Source organism: Mobula hypostoma, chromosome 21, assembly GCF_963921235.1.
Source record: "Mobula hypostoma chromosome 21, sMobHyp1.1, whole genome shotgun sequence".
NCBI classification, from domain to species: domain Eukaryota; kingdom Metazoa; phylum Chordata; class Chondrichthyes; order Myliobatiformes; family Myliobatidae; genus Mobula; species Mobula hypostoma.
Window position 1 is genome coordinate 6,025,091 of NC_086117.1, and position 18,186 is coordinate 6,043,276.

The 18,186-nt window shown below is 40.2% G+C and overlaps 1 protein-coding gene across 5 annotated transcripts in view; it reads right to left on the minus strand.

Moving 5' to 3' along the window:
• Positions 1-18,186, minus strand: part of LOC134359757 (DENN domain-containing protein 1A-like) — a 634,195-nt gene that overhangs the window by 350,479 nt on the left and 265,530 nt on the right. For all 5 annotated transcript variants that reach the window (XM_063073354.1, XM_063073353.1, XM_063073352.1 and 2 more), the window contains exons 6-8: positions 6,255-6,324; positions 4,444-4,524; positions 1,455-1,508 (exon numbers count right to left, since the gene is read on the minus strand). In XM_063073354.1, coding sequence (XP_062929424.1) covers positions 1,455-1,508; positions 4,444-4,524; positions 6,255-6,324 — 205 coding nt within the window. The remainder of the gene's footprint in view (positions 1-1,454; positions 1,509-4,443; positions 4,525-6,254; positions 6,325-18,186) is intronic.

The following is an 18,186-nucleotide window of genomic DNA, read 5'->3' on the forward strand; positions in this document are numbered from 1 at the left end:
AGGAGTAGAATTAGGCTAATCTTTTAGAGAATTTTCAGTTATTAAGGAAATCCAATGACCTTATAGCATCAGAGGCATGTTCAGAGTATAAAACATAGGAGCAGAATTAGGCCATTCGGCCCATCAGGTCTGCTCTGCCATTCCATCAAGGCTAATTTATTATCCCCTTCAACCCCATTCTCCTGCCTTCTCCCCGTAGCCTTTGATGCCCTGACTAATCAACAACCATCAACCTCTGCTTTAAGTATACCCAATAACTTGGCTCCACGCCCATCTGTGACAATGTATTTCACAGTTTCACCACCTTCTGGCGACAGAAATACCACTTCGTCTCTCTTCTAAAGGGACATCCTTCTATTCTGAGGTTGTGCCCTTTGGTCCTAGACTCACTATTGGAAACAACCACTTCACGTCCACTCTACCTAGACCATCAGGTTTCAGTGAGACACCCCACTCCCATCATTCTTCTAAACTCCAGTGAGTACAGGCCCAGGGCCATCAAACACTCCTCACGTTAACACGTTCATCACCAGGGTCATTCGCATGAACCTCCTCTGAACTCTCTCCAATGCCAGCACATCTTTTCTTACATAAGGGACCCAAGTGTGGTCTGACTAATTCCTTATAAAGCCTCAGCATTGCATTCCTGCTTTTAATAGAAAGAGTGTGGACAGGGAATGCTCGGAAGTTGGGGGGTGTGGTGGTGAAAGAGAAAGGAGAATGATAAGGGGGGCACAAGAAGGGGGCGACATGGCATGAGAAGAAATCTCATTGGGCAGACCAGCTCCCAAAATCCATTACTTGCCCAGTCTGCATGCTTCCAGTCGGGAGTGCAGTGTTATGTGTTTTACTGGAACGGGGCTGCACGAGGACATACCCGATCAAATCTTTTCCATGGAGGGCTTCCAGACAGTTCGGGTTGACCGGAAGTGCACTGAGAGCGGTAAGCGTAAAGGAGTTGGGTGCTTACTGTTCTGGTTAACAACAGATGGTGCAATCCGGGTCCTATTATGATCGAGGAACGTGTTTGTAGACCGGATATTGAACTTTTTGCTGTTGGACCCCGGCCATATTCCACCGAGATACAACACTGGGTGTCACGGGAGGTCGTTCCTGCCTGTGGCCATCGAACTTTGCAGCTCCTCCCGTGGAGGGTAAGACACCCTGAGCCAATAGGCTGGTCCTGGACTGATTTTCCATCTGGCAGTTTGCATTTTGTTGTTTGATTGTTTGTGGCTTTTGTATTGCTATATTTATGCTCTATTCTTGGTTGGTGCGGCTGTAACAAAACCCAATTTCCCTCGGGATCGATAAAGTATATCTATCTATCTATTGGGCAGACCAGCTCCCAAAATCCATTACTTGCCCAGTCTGCATGCTTCATGCTCCATGCTCCATTACAAATTGGATGTTCTAATATCATTTCACCCAGTGAGTAATACATATACACTTACATTTTCTGGTATGCTAGGAAGTTCCTGGTTATTAGGTGGAGTAAAGTACAAATGCTGCCAAAAGAAAAAAAAAAGATTTTTAGTTCCATTTTCATAACATCATTATTGTGTATTTAATATTTGAGTAATATTGTAAATATATTGTTCAATTAAGCATTGTTGTTTACATAATTCTCTACAACTTATATGTAAAAGTACTTTTACATGAATGGCATACATCATTATGCCACACATCATAAGTGCATGACTCACTAAAAGTTAAACTAAGTAGACACATTATTTCCGGCTCTCGTGTTTTTCTTTCTATCAGTTTTTGGAGTTGCAAAACATAACATTTGCAGAAAGTGTATAAGGGTCATCTGCTTTAATATAATTGGTACTTAAGCCATACCAAGGAGTCAAAAATGAAATGAAAGCTTGCAGAGCTTTAGTGGTCATTTAGTTAAATTAACAGAACTGACTGTGTGGAACCACTGACAGTAGTTCCTGAGTCCCATTGTATAAAGCCACAGATTATGTGCTTTGCAAAGTACAGGAACCACTGCTGAATTTCATAAATGTTGCCCACATACATCTGAGGCATGGACTTCATTATTCTGACATCTGCTGTTGTCAAGTTCAAATGGGGCCCTGCATCTCATAATTATGATGTCATAGCCAACCAGATAGTATACTAGCTAAATAAAAATTGTTACTTACACAAGAGTAAGGTAGAAGATAAAATAATAGAAATGTTAAAAAAGGGGGCCACTGGGAAAACTGGCCTTTTGTGGTGGACGGATTGGAGGGTTGCTTTGATGAGCATTATTTTTCTACAGGGAGGGATCTTGATCTGCAGTGATTAAGTTCATTGGGCATTATAAAATAAACACTTTCAATGCAACATTGCATTATGTTTTTAAATTTTCTTTTACAGCAAGACCTTTTCTCCTCCTACACCTATCTGGTATAGGACTTATAATGCTGCTGAACCAGTCAGCTTGTCGAGGGATGAACCATTGACAGTAACTACAGGATTTCGTCATTAAACTCTGCATATGAAAAATCTCAACATTACAGCTGTTTCCACAGCATAATGATAGCGCTGTCAGTGAAAATACAAGCTTGGGTGAATATATAAAAATATAATGCACTATATTACATCTGCTAGGCTTCAGATGCAGCCAAAATTTGCTACTTCAAACAAAATTGTACAAATGTAAAACCATATTTCCATCAGGGTGCCTTTCAGTTTAATGCTATCAACTACAATTGGCCTGGATCTTCTGCTTGAAAGGCAGCAGATTTGGCACCTCCGCAAACTGAATTGCAAAGGTTCTTCATCATTTTTGGATCCTCAGAAATACCATCTCCTGATTTGGATTCGATCCCCAGCTTGAACAAACAATGCTTCAAAAATGTTAAACCGCTTTTTTTTTCATCTCTTTCCATCTCAACTGCCTGGCTGCTCAGTTTGAATGCTCCCACAGCAACTGAACAGCTAAAGGAAAGAAAGACGTCCGTAAGCTGTTCTTTGATATGCTTTCCTGCTCCATCGCCCATGAAATGTGTAAGCAGAGGGCAGAGCAGAAGCGTTCTTTTTGAATGAAATGGCTGAAATGAGCTGAGCTATCCCTTCGGACCACAGTGCCTCCAAGACAAATTGCTCTTCAGGTCAGACAGGAGCACCAAGTCTATAAAGCTCGGCTTGGTGAGCTGTGTCATCTCCAAGACCAGCCAATGACCTGGGCAAGGACAAGCAAGCACTACCTGTCGATTAACTTTGGAGCAGGAACTGCTCAACATCAACTGCACAGTTATCACTGCGCAGGAATGTAATGGATGATATAGGATGTTTAGATTCATGTCAGTCTGTGCAGAGAGTATGTCACAGGTGGCGAACTGTCTATAAGTTCTAAATGGGAAAACTTTTACATTAAGTAATGTAGGTTTTTGCGAAGCAAGGTCATTACCACATTTTATAATTATTTCTTATTTTACAAGTGAATAAATAATTATGAAACCCATGGTGTTTTCTAACAAATAAGTCTATTCAACGGCATGTAAGAAGGAACTGGTTCCTTAGGGTCGTCATAGTCAGGTGGGGAGGGTTGATGGGGATGAGCTCCCACTACCTATTAAATGCTACCAATGGAGTGTGTCTCAAATAGCCTCTGACAACCAAGTCCAGCTCCTGGCCTTCATGTGTGGCTTAGCTACTAAGCTCAGTAGAATCATTTCTACTGTCAAGGGAAGGGGCAAAGGCGGGTTACTAGTGTCTAAAAACCAGTTGCTTCAGGCAGATATGGCCTGTTAGCCATGGTTGGCAGCTCATCTAGGAGAAGGAAAACTCTGATCTCAAACCTCCATTGCCTTGTAGCTATACCCACTCACAGGGAAGGCTTCGGGAATAAACCCTGAGGGAAACATCCGGAGCTGGAGTCCCTAAGGTAATCCTGCATTGAGTTCAATGCTGACCAGTATCTCCTGCAATGCTGCTGGTGCCAATCTGTATTGGTCTCTGCCGTTCCTTTGGGTTCATCAGCTGCGTGGAGAGGGGGAGCCAGTTGCTTGGGCAACAGTTTGCTCTGCATATTGTACTGCCCTGGCTTGTGTACTAGCTTGTGTATTGACTCCAATATGGTCAAGCATCCATGGTCGACCCCGACTTCATGCATGTATAGAAAGCAAATCCTATTCAGTTAGTATATAAATTACACAAGGTAGAAATTAGATGAATAGCATTTTAAAATACACAAGAGCCCAAAAATCTGCATCAAGTCTCAGACTCTAATAAATTGATGCCTCTGGATATTTTCTCATCTCCCTGCAGGAACAGCCACCGGCATCCTGTCCTGTATAGATCTCCCTCCCTTCCTTCCTTTCCATACAATAATCCCACAGTCTGTAAGTGGCATCTAAAATGCTGAGACCTACCTACTAGGGTAGTGAGAAGAGAGTTTAGACATGAAGGCTCAGAACTAACGTGACGGCAGTAGACTCCACTTACCACACCTAACTGCACGGCAGTACCTGGCTGCGGCGGGTCAATGCAGTACAATAAATGCAGTAAATTCTTCCACTGGCAGTCCTGAAACAATCCACAAGCACAAAACAAACTATTACTTTTTAACAAAGACTCATTTTTGTGTGAAAAGTTCGATAAATGATATTTCTGTAAGACTGAACCACAGGGAAGGTGGCTGTCTGGCATCAAGTTAAATTGCTTCTCAAAGTTCAAGGTAAATTTATTATCAAAGTAAATATATGTCACCATATACAACCCTGAGATTCATTTTCTTGCGGGCATTCACAGTAAGTACAAAGAAACAAATACAATCATTGAAAGACGGCACAGAACAAGACAGACAAACAACCAGCGTGCAAAAAACAACAAACTGTGCAAATACAAAGAGGAAAACAAAATCAAAATGATAAAAATAAATAAATGAGCAATGATTATGGAGAACATGAGATCAAGAATCCTTGAAAGCAAGCCCATAGGATATAGAAGCAGTTCTCAGTTACTTAACAGGGAAATAACAGGAGGAAAACACTAGCACAAGAAAGGCTTCATTTTTGGGCCCTGTGGTCTGGTGATAAATATCACCTACATGTACATTTGAGAAAAAGCTTCTTTTTGTTTTTATTTATTTGTATATGCAATAGCTTATTAAATTATTAATCAGTAAAATGAAAGGTATTAACCAAACTTTATACCAATGACTGAATTATTCTGTAGCAAGAATATGCAAAAGTGGATTCTGAATTATGATAAAAATTTCTTTCTTACTACAATATTGATTTTGAAACTGCATTTTCAAAATTGACATGAAAATCACTATAGTTACAATACAATCTGCAATTCTTACAGATAAAAGCTTGAGAAGAAGCAATTAATTGTGATTAGTTTTAGAAATACAAGAATCAGAATCAAGTTTAATATCACTGGCATATGTTGTGAAATTCGTTAACTTTGCGGCAGCAGTACAATGCAATTCATGATAAATAAACAAAAAAACTGAATTACAGTAAGGATGTGTGTGTGTGTGTGTGTGTGTGTGTGTGTGCGTGCGTGTGTGTGTGTGTGTGTGCGTGTGAGAGAATTTTTTTTAATAGTTAAATTAAGTAGTGCAAAACACAGAAATTTTTAAGAAAGTAGTGAGGTAGCGTTCAGAGGTTCAATGTCCTAAATATCCCAAGAGCTACATTTTTAACAAATACAAGGATCAACTTTATTCACCATATACATTTATACGTAGTAGGAATTTTCTGTGGTGTGTTGGTCAGGTGCAACATGCAACAAAAACATCAACATTCAATAATTATAAAGAATATAGAATTATATAAAAATGAAGTTAGAAGTACAGATATGGAATAAAATGTGCATAAATAGATAAATACCTGCATGTATTTACAATGTAAACAGCATTATAAACAGTGGTTTAAAGTGTTTACAGTGCAGTTCCAAAGAAGAAAATATATGGACAATGTGAAAAAACTAACAGATCTAAGTGTGCGAGATATATTGACGCTGTGAGGGATCGTTCGATGTGGAGAGCCATGATCGCCCAAGCGTGCAACGCACAAGGAACATGAAGAAGAAGTAGAAGAAGACAGTGCAGTGCAGTGATGGGGGTAATAGATAGTGTGGGGGGGCTAACTAGAATGGCTAATCAGATTAACTGTCTAGGGGAAGAAACTTTTAAGATGGCGTGAAGTTCTTGTTTTAATAGCTCTATAGCACTTTCCAGAAGGAAGCAATTACACCAACAAAATTAGTATTATTGCTTTTAATAAATGTAGACTAAAATACAATACCTGGCTTTTGGCAGTGTATTCTGCTAAGATGTTCAGAAGCTTGTAGAAAACTTCAAACCAAGGTAAATAGCTGAAAATAAACACACAGTCAGCTTTACTTCTGGAACCACCTTACCAATAACAGCAACTTCAGTTTTGTTAACTTTACAGAATGTTGAGTCAGCTGTTGATAACCAGTTCTGATAGACATTTTCAAACTTCCAGCATTTCTGTCATAAAAATATCTGTGCTGAACATAGAACACTACAGCACAGTACAGGCCCTTCAGCTCATAATGTTGTGTTGACCTTTTAACCTACTCTGAGATTAATCTAACCCTTCCCTCCTTCCCACATAGCCCTCCATTATTCTTTCACTCTTGTGCCTATCTAAGAGTTTCTTAAATGCCCCTAATGTATCTACCACTACTACCACACCAGGTTTCCACCCTGGGAAAAAGTCTCCCGCTATCCATTAAATATATGCCTCTTATCACTTTGAACACCTCTATCAAATCACCTCTCATCCCCCTTTGCTCCAAAGAGAAAAGCCTTAGTTTGTTCAACTTATCCCAATCAAGGCAGAGCCTGGTGAATCTCCTCTGAAGATTTCTACATCCTTCCTGTAATGAGGCAACCAGAACTGAACACAATACTCGAAGTGTAGTCTAACCAGTGTTTAATACAGCTGCAACATTAACTCACAGCTTTTGAACTCAATCCCTAACTAATGAAGGCCAACACACCATATGCCTCTTAACAATCCTATTAACTTGCATGGTATCAAGATCGTATCAATTTGTGAAGTCTGGAATATGGAAATACAATAATAAAGCACCATAAAAGTGATCTATTCTGGAAGGCAATCATAAAAGTTAATATAAAAACAGAAATTAATAGTTAAAAATTTTAGTCTGTCAGCAACTAGATAAGCTCCTTCCATAACTATGAGACTGAATAGTAGCCTTTCAGCATTTGATTGGAAAATCATTTTACACTGACAAACATAATGTGTTGCATATGATAGATAATAGACTGCTAAAACATACACTCAGCAGTCACTTTATTAGATACACCTGTACATCTGTTCATTAATGCAAATATCTTATCAGCCAATCATGTGGCAACATCTCAATGCATAAAGGCATGCAGACAAGGTCAAGAGGTTCAGTTGTTGTTCAGACCCAACATCAGATTGGGGAAGAAATGTGATCTAAGTGACTTTGATCAGGGAATGATTATTGGTGCCAAACAGGGTGGTTTGAGTATCTTAGAAACTGCTGATCTCCTAAGATTTTCATGCACAACAGTCCCTAGAGTTCACAGAGAATGGTGTGAAGAACAAAAAAACCTCAAATAAGCAGCAGTTCTGCGGACGAAAATGCCTTGTTAATGAGAGGGGTCAGAGGAGAATGGCCTGACTGGTTTAAGCTTGACAGGAAGGCAACAGTAACTCAAATAACCAATTTTTACAACAGTGCTACACAGAAGAGCATCTCTAAATGTTGAACCTTGATGTGGACAGGGTACAGCAGCAGAAAACCACATACATACAATCACTGGCCACTTCATTATTAATTTCCCACTTGAGATCAATAAGGTACTTATTATCACTATTATTACAACTATTAATACTCATACCAACAATAAGAGAAAAACAACTCAGATTCCTCGGACACATCATGCGGAAAGATGAAGTAGAAAAACTCATACTCTCTGGAAAGATTGAGGGGAGTAAACCTAGAGGAAGACCTCAGCTTATGTACATCAAAAGCATAGCCAGGTGGCTACACATCGAGGAAATGGAAGTCATCCAAAAAACGAAGGATAGATCTATATGGAAAACCATGGTCACCAAAGTCTGCATCGGATGTGGTACCTAGACAGACTATTAATAATTTGTTCAAGAGTGTATTTTGTGAAGTCTGAGCTGTAATTGATCTGAACAGTTGGTAGAACTTTGTTACTTCAATGCAAATAAAATTACCATACTAACAAATGAAAACATTGGTAAATTTAACTGAATAAGTGAAATGTAATGTTCTGCTCAAGGTACAGTGAGCAGTAATAAGCATTCATTACTGGTGTGAATAATAGGTATTCCTTATTAAATACATACCATGTTCCCTATTTAAAATATTTAAGGTTGAAGATAAGATGAAAACTATTAACCCCAAGAAAAATCTTGTTACAGAAGTTAGCTTTTCCTCACAGCAAAACCTATTCATCAAATACATATTTCAGAATAAATATCTTTTATTGCAAAAAAGATTTGGCCTTGTTGAGTTGTTTCTTTAGTGAGTCTTCTCAAAGGATTCCTTGGCCAAGAAATCAGACAATCAAACTGTTCCCAGAGTGCTGGCACTGCAAGCTTAGAGTTGGGCTTGAAAAGGTATCTAGCAGCATCCCAGAGTGACTTGGCCTTCGTATTCTGAGTGCACAGCCAAGACTGAGAACTGAAGTGCTCAATGGAAATCATGGGCCTCCAAGTATGTTTTACCATTCTACAGAGCAGAAGGAGTAGAACTTTACTGCAACCACAAACTAAGGCTATTGTTAAACTCACAAGCAAAAACATAAAAATAAAATTATTCTTATTCGTGACATACACATTGAAATAAATGCTTTGGGTCAAATTAAATCAAATCAGCGAGGATTTGCTGGACAACCCACAAGCTTTGCTATGCTTCAGACACTAACATAACATGCCCACAAAGTGACTGAAAAGGAAAAATTTAACGATACTGTACATCTCAAATAAAAACAGAAAATGCTGGATGTACTCAGTACTTAGTGCAGGCGTGGGGTGAGGAGAATCAACTGATGTTTCAAGTTGATGTCCCTAGTCGTCAGTTCTGATGGAAGTGCATCAATCTAACTGCTCCTTTCTCTATAGATGCTGCCTAACCTGCTGAGTATTTCCCACATTTATTAAAAATAGCAAGATGGATTTGAAACTATTTTATTTTTGAGATTCAACATGCAACAGGCTCTTCCGGCCAAATGAGCTGCACCACTGGATAACCTCAGGGTTGTATGTGTATGTGGTGACATGTAGGTACTCTTGAAATTTGAACATTCCACCTTCTTAACCCAAGCCTAAACACAGGACAAGTTAAAGTGATCAATTAACCAGTATGTCTTTTTAGACCATAAGACATAGGAGCAGAATTAGACCATTCAGCCACTGAACCTGCTCTATTGTTCCATCAAGGCTAATTTATTATCCCTCTTAACTTCATCCTCCTGCCTTCTCCCCATAATCTTTGAACCTATCAACCTCCGCTTGAAATATACTGTACTCAATGACTTGGCCTTCACAACCATCTGTGGCATTGTATTGCACTGATTTACTACCCTCTGGCTAAAGAAATTCCTCTTCATCTCTGTTCTAAATATATGTCCTTCTAGTTTGAGGCTGTGCCCTCTGGTCTATAGCTTGTTTGACTATGGGAGGAAACCAGAGGACCCGGAGGAAACCCATGTGGTCACGGAGAGGTAGTACAAACTCCTTACCAATGGCACCAAAACTGAACTCTAAACGCCGATGCCCTGAGCTGTAGTAGCATTGCCTTAACTGTTATACCATGGTTTCCCAACTAGTGCCAAAACAACCAACAGAAATGTTAACAATGCACATTAGTAAAGGGGTAGGACATTCAGTCTTAATGGAACAGCTCAAAGGGAAAAAGCCGATACTTTCACGACATATCAATGTTGCTGAACACCAGCTGGATAAATTTTCAAATTAATTTAATCAAATTTTTAAAACATTGTTAATCCAAGTGCTCATTCAGAATTCTTTTTTCTGAACTCAATCCACACAGTTTTGATGAATTCAGCAATTTAAGTAGAATACAAGCAAGTAGCTTGAAGACATAGCAACATAAAGTAATCATCAGTTTTAAATTCCAGTGGGGAAGATTCCATCAACCACCTCAGACAAAAACCAAAACTAATTTCTCTCATGAAATATTGTGAGCAGTTTTGGACCCTATTATCTAAGAAAGCGTGCTGGCATTGGAGAGGGTCCAGAGGAGATTCATGAGAATGATTCCAGGAATGAAAGGGTTAAAATATGAGGAGCATTTCATGATTCTGGGCCTATACTCGCTGTAGTTTATAAGAATGAGAAAGACCTCATTGCAACCTATCGAATATTGAAAGGCTTAGATAGAGTCAGCATGGAGAGGATGTTTCCTATATTAGGGAGTCTAGAACCAGAGGGCACAGCTTCAGAATACAAAAAAAATCCCTTTAAAACAAAGAGGAGAAGGAATTTCTTTAACCAGAGGGTGGTAAATTTGTGGAATTCATTGCCAGAAATGGTGTGGAGGCCAAGTCATTGGGTATATTCAAATGGAGGTTGACAATTTCTTGATTTCTTAAAGTGTCAAAGGTTACTGGGAGAAGGCAGAAGAATGAGGTTGAGAGGAATAATAAATCAGGCATGATGGAATGATGGAGCAGACTTGATGGGCCAAATGACCTAGTTCTGCTCCTATGTCTTATGGTCTTAATGGGCAAATTTTGAAGAGTAAGTTGTGTTAAGTGCTCTTACCCTTATGGTTCAGATTATATTCACAAAGGCAACATCTTTTTCTCTGTCACATTATTTAAGCGGCTGTTACACTGATTAATAAATGTGTGCAGCACTTCACAGATTAACCTCCAATGTAAAACAGAATTCGATTTGAAAAACTGTAATCTACAAGTACCACTTAGCAGGACAGCTCCATATAAACAAGCAGAAAGAACTTTGCAACTGACCCACGATTACTTTGGTTGTTTAAACAAACACAATCAAATCTATTCAATTATGAAGCTATCTGAACATTATCTAAATTCTGGAAAGTTTCTCAAATGAAGCAGAAATGCCCCTGTACTTGTCACACTTCCGCAGCATACTAGTCCTCCCACTCGTCCAATCTGCTACACGCTCTCTAACATCTTCCAACACTTGAAAACTATTACAGGAGGAAAAAAATGGTAACAGCTGAGATCAGTAAAAAGAATATTAAGTACATCTCTGCAGAGAGAATAGTCAAAAATAATAGAATGTCTAGTCATTCTAACCACTGGTAAAAGACTGACACCATGAAATAAATACTAAATTTAATAGACTCACTTAATGCAAGTCTATTGCTCAATGCTGATACATCACTTTGCATGATTACAGCATTCCTATTGCAACCAATAACTTAGCGTGAGCAATGCCACGGGAGATGAAACACATATGCTGTGTCACTTCCCTGCAACAGCCTGCTGTTAGACATTATGTGCAGATTTCTTGTACTCGTTACTTGGGGTTTTGTGGAGCAGTCTGGCTGATGTTCAAACCTTACAAATTAATTTATTTAAGCTCTAAGCAAATATTTTTGCCATGTGATTGCTAAGCACCTTTATTAAATGGGATTAATCAGTACCTGTTTAGGAAGGTGAAACCAATCCAGAGGGAACCTGACCAAAGAAGAAATTGAATCTAGCTGATTTGTCTGCTGCAGCTAGAACTCCCAGTGTTTCTAATATCAATAATACTAGAACTCAATTTAAATATTGATTTATCTCTTCTGATTCCTGAAGTTTTTACATCAAAGCTTCTGGCTCACTTAAAAGTTTTGACTCTTGGTCCTGAAGGTTCTTGGCCCAAAGAAACTGACTGTTTATTCCCCTCCATATATGGTACTTAACCTGTGAAATCCTCCAGTATTGTGTGTGTGTGTTACACACTCCTTCCCTCCCACCCATGGTCAACCACTCTCCTACTAGATTCTTCTTCGGCCCTTTACCTCTTCCATCTATCACCTCCCAATTTCTCATTTCATCCCTCCTCCCCAACCTGGTCTCATCTGTCACCTGCCAGCTTCTCTCCCTCCCCTACCTTCTTATCCTGGCTTTCGTACCCTCCCTTTCCAGCCCTGATGAAGGGTCTCAACCCGAAATGTTGACTATTTATTCACTTCCATTGATGCTTCCTGACCTGCTGAGTTCCTCTAGCATTTTGTGTGGCTTGCTCTGGATTTCCGGCATCTGCAGAATCTCTTGTGTTTATAATTCTTAGTTGCTGTTTACTTCACTGTTTCTAACTCGCTGCTTACCACATCTCTAGAAACTACAGTAAAAATCAGAACAATCCTCTCAATCTGCAATGTATAAACTCTCCCCACATGTGTAGGGAGAACTGATCCCTTCACTTGTTGTGAATTACTTCACACTCAGTTAGAGAATGAAGTCTAGTACCATAAAAACTTGCTTTATTTGTCACATGTACTGTACGTTGCAACAAACAGTGAAATCCGTCGTTTGCATCATATCAGACTCAGTGAGGATTGTGCTGAGGGCAGCCCACAAGTGCCATCATGCCTCCACCGCCAATATAGAATGAATGCCCAAAACTGACCCACCCTAACCCATATCCAAGACCATAAGACATAGGAGCAGAATTAGGCCATTCAGCCTATTGAGTCTGCTCTGCCATTCCATCATGGCTGATCCTAGATCCCACTCAACCCCAGATCTATAATGTGGGAGGAAACCAGAGAACCCAGAGGAAGTGGTCACAAGGAAAACTTAGAAACTCTTTACAGACAATGGTAGGAATCAAACCTTGATCTTTTAGCTGGTGCTATAAAGTGTTACGCTAAGCGCTACAGAGGAACCCCACACATTCCATCCCAACCAGTTTCAACCACTTCAGCTCAATTGACATGGTAAGCCTGCATCAGCGCCTGCTGCTCACAATACCCGTCCTTTAGAACAGGGGTTCCCAACCCGGGATCCACGGCCCCTTGTTTAATGGTAACGGTCCATGCCATAAAAAAGTTGGGAACCCCTGCTTTAGAGTAAAGTGTTAAATTATTGGAGCATTGTTCAGGGGAAACTTGATTACTTAGTTCATTTTGTTTCAGGACTTTGGTCTGGGATAATGTAAGAGAAGTGTTTGATGGTCCTGTGCCTGTACTGCTGGAGTTTAGAAAAATGAGAGGAGATCTCATATGAAATATTGAAAGGCCTAGTGGAAGTGGAGATGCTTCCAATAGTGGGAGAGTCTAGCACCAGAGGGCACTGTCTCAGAATAGTAGGCTATCTATTTGTCTCTGTTTAGAACAGAGAAGAGGAGACATTTCTCTAGCAAGAGGGTGGTGAATCTGTGGAATTCAGTGCCACAGATGGCTGTGAAAGCCACATCATTGAGTATATTTAAAGTGGAGGTTGATAGGTTTTTAATTAGTAAGGGTGTCAGAGACATGGCAGGGGAATGGGGGCTAAGAGGGATAATCAGCTCTGACTCAATGGGCTGAATGGCCTAATTCTGTTCCTATGTCATATAAATAAATATATTATTATTTATATATTATTATTAATATATTATTATTTTTATTTATTTATAAATTGCCCCAAATTACCAGAATGCCAGGAATAAGGTACAGGTCGACTTTCACTAATCCGACTACCTGTAATCTGGTTCCTTCGATAATCCGCACTGATTTCAAATTTTCCGCGCAACAGTAATTTTGATTGCGCTAGATCTGTTCACGTGTTGGCGCGCTCTTGTAAGCACAGACAGGCCATTCCTGCTTGTTTTCCTGCATTTATTAATATTAATTTGTGTGAGGTGCGGCCGCCTGGCACCCACCTGTCTCACCCGCCAGCAGCAGGGGGAGCTGGCGCGCGTTGGGTCAGTCCGCCTTCTCACCTGCCTGCCGGCAGTCGCGCACTACCCTCCGGCATCGCACGGTCGGCGCTCCGTTCTCTACTGCCTACGACCTCAGATGAGACGTGGTGACCCACTGAATTTAAGCACATTACTAAGCGGAGGAAAAGAAACTAACGAGGATTCCCTCAGTAACTGCGAGTGCAACGTAGCCTTTGGGGTAACTGCAAGTCTGTGTCGTTGCTATCGCTTAACTCATGCTTGAGTGCTGGTAGTGCGCTTTACTTTTTGCCGGTGGGGGGGGGGGAATTGTTGCTTGCCGCTGTTTACGCACGGGAGGGAGGGGAGTGGGGGGGGAACTTAGGGGTTCTAACATTTAACTTTCATTCATTCTTTGGGGGCACTCCTCTGTTTTCGTAGATGGTTGCGAAGAAAAAGCACTTCAGGTTGTGTATTGTATACATTTCTCTGACGTTAGATGAACCTTTGAATCCTTTAATACTTTGAAGGTATGATGAGGTGGTTAGCTATTGCTTTATGTGATCCTTCTGTAATTCGGCATTTTCACTAATCTGGCATTCCTCAGGTCCCGATGGCACCGGATTATAGAAGGTCGACCTGTACAATGTTGTTCCAAATGATAAGCAACATATTTTTCTTGAACTTTTATAAGTGTTAATCAATGGTCATCAATAAATCTTAAGTCTTTATCAATTTCTTGTAATAAAAAGAGATCAACAATAGATTGACATCCAATTGGCTTTGAAATTTTCAAACAAACCAGCTGCTGTTTACACAAAATTTACTGAGCTGCAAGCTGCCAAGGGAAATCTAATTAATATATTGCAATCTATGCTATTTTAGCAACATCCTTTCAATGTCCACTTCTTATAAAATGTGGAGTGAATGCTGGAATTCTCCCTCCAGACAGGCACCACATTAACGATTTAGTACGATTTGCTTCCTGGCCAAAAATTCAAACCCTAGACTGCACACAGGAGTGGGTTGCGTAAATACTGCTCTGGGATCAAGCCACCTTATGAGAAACATGGCTTCACCAATTAACGCTCAGCAATTGCAGCGTGGTTCAGGAAGCTGGTGCTGTTGCTTTCCGCAGGACATCAAGGGAGACGTGTAACTGGATCCGCCACCACTTAAATGGATCCAATCGCCAGCTTAGAGGGCCACTGGTTCTTTCAACACATACTCATCCAAGCCGTACCCCCACAGAGCTGGGAAACATCTGAAACCTTACCACAAAAAGCTTTCAAATCTTTGCCTTCCAGCTAGTTTGCAAATCATTTGGGGCAGGTGGGGGGTTGGGGTGGGGGGTTGATGAGAAGGAAACTCTGAAATCCCAAAACACATGTGGAAAAGATTACGGTTACAGCTGTACTGAAAGACTCTCACTGCTGCTTGCTTTCAAATGCAGCCAATCCAACTGCAAATACCTCATAATTACAGGCACAAGTGCAATTAGCAAATTACTGACAAGAGGTCATCAACCTGAAGCCTTCCCTCTGATTTTCCTCTACAGATGCTGCCTGGCCTGCTGAGTGTTTCCAGCAGTTTCTGACTCTTGTTTCACAGATTTTTATAATCCACTGTAAAATTAGTAAATCTCTCAGGAAAGTTTGAAAGAATGCAAAGAAAATTTATAACAACGTTTCTGGGACTTGAGGACCTGAGTTATAGAAAAAGATTGATTAGGTTAGCACTTTATTCCCTAGAACGTAGAAATTGTGAGTAGATTTGATAGAGGTCTACAGAATTACGAGGAGTACAGATAGGGTAAATGCAAGCAGGCTTTTTTCACTGAGGTTGGGTGAGACTACAAATTGTGGTCATGCGTTAAGGGTAAAAGGTGAAATATTTAAGGAGAACTTGAAGAGGACTTCTTCACTCAGAGGGTGGTGAGAATATGGAACGAACTGCCATCCAGTACTCATTTTCTGCTTTATTCAAAGAAGAAACACTAACTTCAAAAAATCATCCTAAATAATTAACTAATTCTATTCACCATTTCAGTGATTTCAGTAATAAAAATGGTGACTTTGTAAATCTCCCGAGTCACAATATTTTTGTTCAAGGCAATATGAAATACAAAAAAATGAGAAATAATGATCATTTGCAGGAAGAATTCAGAAGTTTCCAATACTACAATCATAGTCATATTTTATAATAGAAAATTATTGACATGAATGACACCTGGAAGGCGAGCTCCAATTGCTGACGGCCCGTGTCTGCAAGTACACATCCACTGGAACTGAAAGCTGGAGACAGCTTGTCCTGGGGTTGGAGGACTGGGTGTGTAGGCGGATGGGTGGGAGGAACGGGTATTAGTTTGCTATTGTTGCTTTGTTGCTTGTTGTGCTCTGCTGCCGAGCACGGTGGGTATGTTACGTTGGCACTGGGATGTGCAGCAACCCTCGAAGGCTGCTCCAGCACATTTGTGGGACTGCTGCTTGTTAACGCAAATGATGCACTCAACCGTGTGTTTCAATGTACATGTGATAAATAAATCTGAATCTGAATCTGTCCCGATGAAGAATCCCGGCTTGAAAACGTCGACTCCTTATACCTTTCCGTAGATACTGCCTGACCTGCTGAGTTCCTCCAGCATTTCATGCATGTTGCTCTCGATTTCCAGCATCTGCAGAATCTCACGTTTCCCAATCTGAATTTTTACTTGACGTTACATGAGAAGAAAAGTTCTCATTAAAGTACAGCAACATGTTAATCAAAGCCGCTTTTTTCAGTTGTGATCATCTGGATGTTTCAGCAGTGGTGTCTTTTATTTCCCTGTCATTCTGTTTTCTTGTGTGTCGTTTATTGCTCGTCCTGCTCTGAATGACTAGGTATCAAACATCGCAATGCTGTGGCCTATAAACCAATCTCAGTCCGCACATCACTTTAAAGATCAACCATTTCCTCTGTTGGGAGACCAGATTTCACAGCTGAACTTTACTCTGCCAGGAGAGTTTCCTGTAGTGGTCCATTCAGTAAAATCTATTAAGATCTGAAACAACCTTTAATCCTCGTTGCAATGTAACTCGTCCAGTCATGAGGTAAAATTCTGGCACTTAGTAAATATACACTCAGTCACCATTTTATTAGATACACCTGTTCATTAATGCAAATATATAATCAGCCAATCATGTGGCATAAAAACACTCAGACGTGGTCAAAAAGTTCAGTTGTTGTTCAGACCAAACATCAGAATAGGGAACAAATGTGATCTAAGTTATTCTGACTGTGAAATGATTGTTGGTGCCAGACAGGGTGGCTAGAGCACCTCGGAAACTGCTGACCTCCAGGGATTTTCATGCACAGTGTCTCTAGAGTGTACAGAGAATAGTGCGAGAAACAAAAAACCTCCAGTGAGTGACAGTTCTGTGGGCGAAATAGCCTTGTTAATGACAGCGGTCAGAGGAGAAAGGCTAGACTGGTTCAAGCTGACAGAAAGGCAACAGGAACTCAAGTAACCAGGCGTTACAAGAGAGGTGTGCAGAAGAGCATTTTTGAATGCATCAGTCAAATCTTGAAGCGGATGGGCTACAGCACCATAAGACCACCAACATACACTCAGTGGCTGCTTTACTAGGTACAGGAGGTACCTAATAAAGTGGCCATTACGTGCATCAGCAACAGAAAATGAAAGAGAAATCCAGGTGGTCAACTGGTTTCATTCAGAATGCATCAGATGGATGTGTCAAGATCAACAAAAAAAGTTATAACCTGGGAAGTGCTTTTCAACACCAGTAACTTTAATATGGAGATTTAAATCTCTCAGGGGCCTAGCATAGGAAATACCATCAAACAGAAGTTTAGCCACGGTCTAATGTTACATGTGTCACTTCTGTCAGAGTGCAGAACACCACAAAAAAAAACAGGAAAATTGATAATTAGAAATAGTGTAAATCAATTTTAAAAACACACAGGAGTGTACTTTAAGATGCCTTCAGGTGCAAATGAGTTTTTGAGCATCTTAACACCAGCACTTTTTTTTTATACAATACACTTTGCAAACCTCTTCTTCCTCACACATTAAATTCTTTGATATTTTCATTCAGGAAACATTCCTGTGTGCTTTTATAAACACAAGAGGTTCTGCAGATGCTGAAAATCCAGAGCAACACACACAAAATGCTGGAGGAACTCAGCATGTCAGGCAGTATCTATCAAACCAAGACTCTTCATCAGGATTTGGTGCCTCAGTTCCACTGGCATTTCCTGTGTGTTTTTACAAGTTACAAATATTTCTCTTCAAATATTTAATAGTATAATTACTGCAAAGTGG